This window comes from Tamandua tetradactyla, chromosome 24, assembly GCF_023851605.1.
Source record: "Tamandua tetradactyla isolate mTamTet1 chromosome 24, mTamTet1.pri, whole genome shotgun sequence".
Lineage (NCBI taxonomy): Eukaryota > Metazoa > Chordata > Mammalia > Pilosa > Myrmecophagidae > Tamandua > Tamandua tetradactyla.
Window position 1 is genome coordinate 31,765,584 of NC_135350.1, and position 8,742 is coordinate 31,774,325.

General features: G+C 38.7%; 1 protein-coding gene across 11 annotated transcripts in view; it reads right to left on the reverse strand.

Moving 5' to 3' along the window:
• PDLIM5 (PDZ and LIM domain 5) overlaps positions 1-8,266 on the reverse strand; it is a 241,396-nt gene extending 233,130 nt beyond the window's left edge. For 9 of the 11 annotated variants that reach the window (XM_077142839.1, XM_077142838.1, XM_077142837.1 and 6 more), the window contains exons 1-2: positions 8,155-8,266; positions 4,675-4,813 (exon numbers count right to left, since the gene is read on the reverse strand). In XM_077142839.1, the coding sequence (XP_076998954.1) occupies positions 4,675-4,770 (96 nt within the window). In that variant the 5' untranslated portion in view covers positions 4,771-4,813; positions 8,155-8,266. The other 2 variants (XM_077142831.1, XM_077142832.1) reach the window with 2 other exon arrangements.
• Between the last annotated feature and the right edge of the window lie 476 nt (positions 8,267-8,742).

Genomic DNA, 8,742 nt, shown 5'->3' on the forward strand with positions numbered 1-8,742 from the left:
CCATTCCCACATCCTATGGTTTCAGGGCAATCCATAAATACAGGGTCATAGAAAGACAGCCTGCAAACTCCTATAGCCCACACATCATTATAAGGATAGAAAACTGAACACAATGACAGATTATCATATAATTATAAACATCTTTTTAAAATCTGCAGCAAATTTATATTTTGGGTAACACATTATCTAATTTAACTTGTATAGTAAGTTTACTTGAACACCATAATTACTTGGAATCTTGACTAGGGCGTGAGATCTTGTTAGTTTGTCCAGGCTTGTGTAATGCCCCGATAAATCCCAGAGTAATCTGGGCAGAGAATAAAAATGTACTTGCAAAGTCCCCTTGGGGGACTGAGAAAGGAAGAAATATTCAGCTTTACCATCTGGAGAATTCCTGATGTTCTCGCAAACAGTGAGGACAACCAATTCAATAGGCTGAGCCCTCAACCTTGGGGATCATCTCTAAGAGGATTGTTCCTGCAAAGGAGAAACTAAGCCTACAATAATTATGCCTAAGAGTCACCCCCAGTGAACCTTTGTTGTTGCTCAAATGTGGCCTCTCTCTCTAGGCCAACTTGGTAGGTGAATTCTCTGCCCTACCCCCTACATGGGACACGACTCCCAGGGGTGTGAACCTCCCTGGCAACAAGGGCCCTGACTCCCAGGAATGAGCTGGGACCTGACATCATGAGAATAAGAAAGGCTTCTTGACCAAAAGGGGGAAAAGAGAAATGAGACAAAATAAAGTCTCAGTGGCTGAGAAATTTCAGAGTTGAGTGGTTATCCTAAAGGTTATTCATATGCATTATATAAACATCCCTTTTTAGTTTATGTTGTATTGAAGTGGCTAGAGGAAAGTACCTAAAACTGTTCAACTGTGCTCCAGCAGCCTTGATTCTTCAAGAAGACTGTATAACTATGTAGCTTTTACAATGTGACTGTGTGATCGTGAAAACCTTGTGTCTAATGCTTCTTTCACCCAGGGTATGAACAAATGAGTACATACATACATACATACATACATAAACAAACAAACAAACAAACAAACAAATAAAATGGGGAGATAAAGAGTAAAAATTTGGTAGCCCGAAATACTGTGGGTAAATGAGAGGGAGGAGTAAGGGGTATGGGATGTATGAGTTCTTTTTTCTTCTTTTCATTACTTTTCCTGGGGAGCGATGCAAATGTTCTAGAAAGATCACGGTGAAGCATACACAACTATGTGATGACATTGTGAGCCACTGATTGCATAATATGGTTGGACTGTATATATATATATATATGTTTATTGAGAAATAAATATATATTTCTCAATAAACATATTAACAAAAAAGAATCGGCAGCAACTGCCAATCTTACCTTAGAAATCCACCTACAAAAAGTATACAAAGTGGTCAGAATGTCTGCCTTCCATGCAGGAGACCCAGGTTCAACTCCCAGACCATGCACCCCAAAAAAGTATACAAAATTCATATGATATAGATGATGCCCAAATCTATGTGAAGTATTATCATTTTATAGCTTGTATGCTTTAAGAACAAGTCATATTTAGAATATTCATATATGTGTATAACAAAACTGCAAGAAAACCAAATATCCCAGACAAGTGGCCTATTTACTTCAAAATACATTTAATACCACTGAGTTATTAATATTACAAAGAAATGTAAATAGCTCTTTGGAGTTCAACATAAAACCTGACCAAAGGAAAAAGCTTATACTTCTGAACTCTAAATTTAATGACGTAAATTCCTAGGTAAGCATAATCTTCTGATGTGTTTTTTCTTTTTCAATTTCTATGAACTGTAAGTTAAAAGAAAAAAAAGCAACTGCTATATTTCCTACTACTCTGGAGAATTTAATGTTTCAAGTCTCTAAATAACATTTTTTCTTTTTAATTTTATAAATATTACTATTTTAGAAGATTACATTTGAATGTATACTATGTACCAAACTTGCTAAGCATAAGCACTTCATATGCATTATTAAAATAAGAATTGTTAAATGACGTTTTAAACCATGATTCCAGACTTGAATTGCTTCCTGATACTAATAAAGAATATGAGGACTACTAAAAAATATCCCAATAACTCCACCTAATTAAGTATACCTAGACAACTAATTAAGATGAGAATAAGTTAAAATTTTATATAGCATTAATAATCTTACTACAACAATATAAATGAGTGATTGCATACAAATTTTTATTAGGCAATGTTACCAGGCAGGTTAAACTGAACCACACAAGGGGTTAAAAATAACTACAATGAAAGGCCAACAGCCTAGCAGCACAGTTGAGCCAACATTCCCTTCTCTCCTCCCCCTCCCCTTTCTATCCTCTCCAATCCAGAATGAATTGCATGCCCCACTGCACAAGGCCCAAAAAGGTCACGGTAGATGGCAGACAATTTTGTAAGAGAGCAGAAATAACTCAGCAGCTTTGTTACCGTAGTCTCTTTTAATCAGTATGTTCAAAATCCTTTAATTAGCACTCTGTCTACAGAAGGAAAGCATTTCTTCTGTACCAGGGGAGGGTACACAGGTATGTACACAGTGTTCTGTTGTATCAACATCACAACATGGAGCAAGCTCCTCAAACTGTCTGCCAGGAAAATGAAGCACATAAAACATTTTTAAAGTTAAGGTACCACAAAATGTATATATTCCCTTTGAATTTCCATGACTAAACAACAAAGTGGCAATTTGTTTCATTAGGCTGTCAATTTGTTTCTGCAAGAATTTTCAGTGAAGATGCAAGTATTTTAAACTAAGCAATAACATTCTTCCCCCAATATGAAAAAGTGATATATTTTTAAAAATTTAAAAAACATAAAAGCAGACCATATTCAAATATTGCTCCTTTTCTTCCTAACAGATCTTCCACAGAAGAAAAGCACAGCTTCACTCAATCAGGAACAAATCACAAGACACACTTTCACATGGATGCTTCACATTTGTGATTTCATCCAACCATAACAACTATTAAAACTTACAGGCTAGATTACATACATATGTTTTCTTACAAAATTTGATTAACTATAATCTCAACAGAATTGGTGAGAAATTAAAGATAACTATATTTAAAAATCCACAGCCAAGAAACAGGGGAAATTTCATTAAAATGGGAACTGAATCATTTTAATAAGGCTATATAGATGTTCCAAACTTATTTTTAATCTTTCAAAATCAAGTTGGTCACCATAGAGCATATCAAAAAAAATAAATCAAATCAGATATACAGACTATAAGAAGTGCTATATATATATTACATATAATCATTTTTTAAAAAGATAACTTTCTAGAGAAAAGCAATCTACCTATATTTAAGATAAAGTGAATTATGAGAGGCAACATAGCATAACTGCTTGAAAGCCAGCTCTTTCACACCAGCGATGTGAACTTTGAGCACAGTTCTGTATAATGGCAATAACACAATTTTTGCAGGCTGGTGTAAGAATTAAATAAGGATGCATTTAAAGCATTTGGGAAAAACTGAAAGTCTGTTGGTGAGACATAAGTAGGGAGTAAAGATAGTTATCTCACTGCACAAGAGTGTAAACTGGTACAACCTATCAGAATGATACATATATACATAAATTCATATTTATATGCATATATTCATAAAACACACACATATATATAAGATATTCACTGCAGTACTGTTTGTAATAGCAATACCAGAAGCAATATAAATGCCCTTCAATAGGGAACTGGTTAAATAAATGCTATATACAAAAGAACACTATATAACTGTTTTGCTTTATTTAGAAAAAAAGCTCTTTATATATTATATAAATAGGGAACGTTCTCCAACATAACTGTTGAAAGAACAAAAAAAAAGTAAGGTATGGAACACTATGTACAGTATGCTAACTTCTGAATAAAAGGGAAGTAGATATTTAAATATCTACTATATACATAAACTCTGGAAGATTATAGAAGTAATTAATAGCAATAATTAGCTACTGGTGATGAAAGTGAAACACACAGTCAAGCCTCTGCAAATGGAAGCTACTATCACTTCCTTCTTCAGTCTCATCATCAGCATGAAAACATATCTTTAAAATATATATACAGAACACATTTGAAATAAATCCATAATGAGGTAAACAGCCAAATCTCAATTGCTCATAATCTAATACTACCTAGTTGGAGAGTCAAGCCTTTTATTTCCTCTTCAAAGGAAATAGTTTTTGGCCATATTACTGCTCACTATCACCTCCACCAGAAAGTGAGCTAAGGAAATAACACCAAAAATAGCCAATTTATATAATACTGATCAATAGCTTTTGATCAACGGCTTTTAGAGCTGAAATGGGTCATGAAAATCCTATAATGAAATCTAATATCACATATGAAGCAACTAAGGTCCATGGAACTTCCCAAATTAGTGACAGTTTAAAGATCTGAAGCACCTAATTAAATATGTTTCCATTTTATTTCTGACAAGATGGAGGAAAACTGAAAATAAGCTACACTGAAATCAATTATCCTTGCCAATATCCCTCCCCTGATCCTTTATTATAGCTCATTAAATCTGCTGAGATCAAATCCCACAAGGAACTGTAGTAAGTAGAGTACAGGGCAACCAGTGACTTCAACAATTCAAACCTGAGGTTTCCAGAATAAAGGACTGATGAGCATCTATAATAGAATTGGTAAAAGATTGCTTACACTAGAAATAGTCAAAGGCATGTTGAAATCCTTGCCACCTTGCAGCCGGAAACCCCAAGGAGCTGGGCCAACCAAGGACACACTGTAGTTGCTCATGATTCTAAATGGCTCAAAGTCCAATCCCAGAAAATGAAAGACACTGTAAAATAAAATCAGATGGTTACTGAAAATATTTATTTGAAACCCTACTACATATTTAAATATATTTAATTTAAGCCAACTAAATTATGTTCAGTATTTGGGGCTTTTCTTAGGGGTTGGGAGGGAATGTAGAAGATGAGTCTGTAATTAGGTTCTCATTAATTTCAGTTTAAGAAAAGGAATCTATGAGCTAATACACAATTCTATACTCATGCCAATTTCCATAGTATAAAAATTCCATTTCAGAATATATTTCTACAAACATGATCAGCTTTACAACATGTTACAACCCAATTTTGTGGCCTCTTGCATATACATTTTAATCCAAAGTACTTTACAACACTCCTTTATGTACAGAGGAAAGAATACGATTTTATTTCAGATTTAATCCAAGATGATTTCCCCTTCTGTCCATCTCATGCATTCTCTTGCCTGTAGTTGACAAAAGTCCTTCAATTTTATTCACTTAAATTCCACATTACTCTAACAATTAAAAGGGACTACAAATCAGTAGACTCCCATTTCTGCTTTCCAAATACTAAATTCCTTAAATGAGAAGGTGAATACATGAAACTTTTGTCTTCAAACATAAGCTACAACTTATAATTTGCTCCTATAGGGACAATGTATTTTCCACATTCAACATAATATATATTTTTTCTTTTAGATAAGCAAAGATAGGTACAATATTCAAACTAGTACAATACTCAAGCACATTGATATTTTAGTCAGAATCTACCTTTTCTTTTATACATACATTTCATCAGATAAAGTAGAGAGCAAACATTCACCACTCAGTGAATAGGTTAGACTGAACTGGGATAAGTGAAGGGTTAATTTTAATGCGTGAAATTGAATTGGAGCTTTAGAAAAAGATTTAATGCCTCAGAACTTTTCTTTCTGTTTTGCTGTAAGTGCACTAACAATGACTCTCATGGTACTACTTTCATATAATAAAAAGCTAAAGTAAAAACAAAAAAAGAAAAAACTAAGTTTTTGCTTCAGTTGTCATAAGGCTACGTGCAGGTAGGAGAGATTGGTAGGAATGGAGATTTTTTTAGCGTAATACTAAGAAACTTAATATTTTCCTCTTTAAAAAATTATAAATATAACAGAAGATGTAGGCATAATTTCTAAAGTGCATTTTAGAAAATAACTGTTTATGATGTACCTTCTTGGAAAATCTGAGCCATCTAACCAAACACCACCTTATATTACACCTCAGTTAAAATACTGTTTCAGTTGCTTAAGCCATTCAAAACTTCTGTCCTATCACACCAAATTCATAACAGCAAGTATAGATATGCGAACCACTGGTATATTAAAAGAATGCAGATCCCATATTCTCATAAAGAGAAAATGAGGCAAAGCTTTCAAATAAGCCTTGTTCTTAAAGAAAAATTAAATAAGTGAAAAATCTGCTCTGCATCCACCAAGAAACTAAACAAGCTTTTCCACTTAACATAATAGTACACTGAACTACTAGGTAATAATACTGAATAGGAACAGTAAATCAAAAAGACCAAAAGACTAAACCAGAAATCCAAACTGCTCCACCTATGTGAAAAAAATATATAATAATGGGGAGGTAATGAGCCCGGTATAATTTATTTTCGTCTGTAATTATGAGAAGACTTTCACAGAAAGTTTTGGTATCAGCATGCAATACAAATCCAAAGTGCATAAAGCCAACTGATATTTCACAGGCGGCCTGCTCCCTCATTTTTTAATCTTTAACTTGTGTCAGAGGAAGAATGAGTTAGACTCAAATTCCCCCATCCTGTTGTTCCCTACAAAAAAAAAAGTATTTTCGTTTATATGCCAGCCTTTATACATACAACGTTCCTGTGCCTGGAGGCTCCCCTTCTGGTTTGCCACGTTATTAAAATTTCTAGCACTAAAGGACAGAGTCACACTACATAATCACGGTCATTTCATTTCCCTTTCTCTAATATTCTTCTTCTGCTGGCTTCATTCAGAATTCATTTACTGACGTTCAAATTCCTGAGCAATAGCACTACTACTACGAGCCTTTTCCAGGTCTCCTTGAAAATCATCTGGTTATTGGTGCCCAAACCCTCCTAAAATACCAAGCAGGCAGGAAATAGTGAAAAAATTAGTCTGCTTTCAAAAGCACAGAAAACGTTAGAATTTCAGTATAGTTCTGGGTTTTCTTTTAGGCAAAGTCTAAACAATGTCTTCGCTCTAGTACTAGGGAAGGAAGCTTGACCGTTTCTCACACTTATATCCCAGTGTCTTTGATGGAGGGAGGGGTGAGGACAGGCGGCTTGTGATGAATTGCTCAGAGTGTCGAGTAGAGCCTAAAATTAAAGTATCCTGAGATTCTCCTTTTCCAAAGATTAAGAGAGATGATGGAGGCAGAGCCGAAGAACTGAAGCCACAGACACAGGATGAGAGCAGCCAAGAAGACACTTCCAGCAGAAGGTTCACGCCTAGCGCCGTTTGCCAAATAAGGCTCCGAGCCGGCTGTTTCCGTGGCAGGCGGGTTCAGACGTCCACACGATCAGGAAGGCGGACTTGGGATAAGATCTGGCGATCACACCCTAGACCTGACCTGGCCAGCGCAGCTACGAATTTTCTTCCCAAGCTCTGCCTTATTCACGCGCCTTTCCTTTTTTCACTCATTGTCAAACTTACCAAAGGCACAGTCTTGGAAAAACTCCAACAAGTATGCAAGTATTAATAAGTGTGACACTCGTGATAGATTTTTTTTTAACGAGCTTTATTTCTGAACTCACGGAAGTTTTTTCCCAAACAGGTTATCCTACTGTAAATATAGGGGGGGAAATAACTGCTTCTCAGTAGCCTGAGAGCGAACAATCAAAAAAATAACACGCCTTTCCCATTTGGCACCGCTCCCTCCCCACACCCCGAAGTGGCTGGCGCAAGACGTGGGTGTACACGGGCGCCAAGGTCTGCCTGGCGACGCCCGGCAGCCGGCCCCGAGAGTCTGCTTGGGGGAGCCCGGGAGCCCTTGGCGCCAGCCCCCGCCGCCCTCGGGACACCGCTCCCGCGCCCCTGCCCTGCTTCCGCCGCTCTCGCCCAGGCCGGCCCGGGAACCTGGGACTTCCAGCGCTCGCCCTCTGGCCTCAAGCCCAATCCTGCGCCGCCCTTTCTCCGGCGCTCTGCTTCCCCCGCCGCACTCCCACCTCCGCCGCTCCGTGCGGAGAAAGCACCTGAGGGGCCGCCTCCACGCCGGGATGCTCCCCTTCTCCCCAGCTCGACTTCCCTGCTCGCGCTCCGCAACACTGGGACCGTTTCTTTCCCTCCTCCCTGCCAGAGAGCCGAAAGGCGCCTCCCAGCGGAGCGGCCACTCACCTCGGATCCGCCGCTGTGCTGCCTCCACCTCAGACGAGCGCTGACAAGTGACTCCGGCTGTGAGCGCCGGCCCCGCCGCCCCCGGGAACTTCCGCCTGCTCGCTCTCCGCGGCCCCGCCCCCCCGGCCAAGGGCACGCCCCCAGGCCGAGCTGGGCTGCCCTGCCACCGGGCGAAGGCTGCCCGGGAGACCGGCGCGCGGGCTTGTTGGGGCGGGCTGGAGCAGCCGAGAGGGAAAACCAGACGTGCCAGAGTTTCGGTGGGGGTAGTCGTAGGGGATTTTAAGCGGTAGCTGGCAAAGGTCTAACCCTCCGCGTTTCTGGCTTGTAATGGGTTCAATTCTCTCTCCAGAAACCTTGAATTGGCAAGCAGTTGCTCTGGCTAAAAATAGAAGGGGCTTTGGATACACCTCTGCCTATGCAAGTTCCGCAGATACTGCCTACTTTTTGAGAAAGCTTAGTAGACTCTGAGAAGTGCAGACCCTGAAGTGTGCTTAGAAGAAAGGTGAAAAAATCAGCAACCCCAATATCTAGAAGTTAAATCCTGTGATCCCACCAGAAGCCAGTGAGAAGGATCAGCAGCCAAAAGTG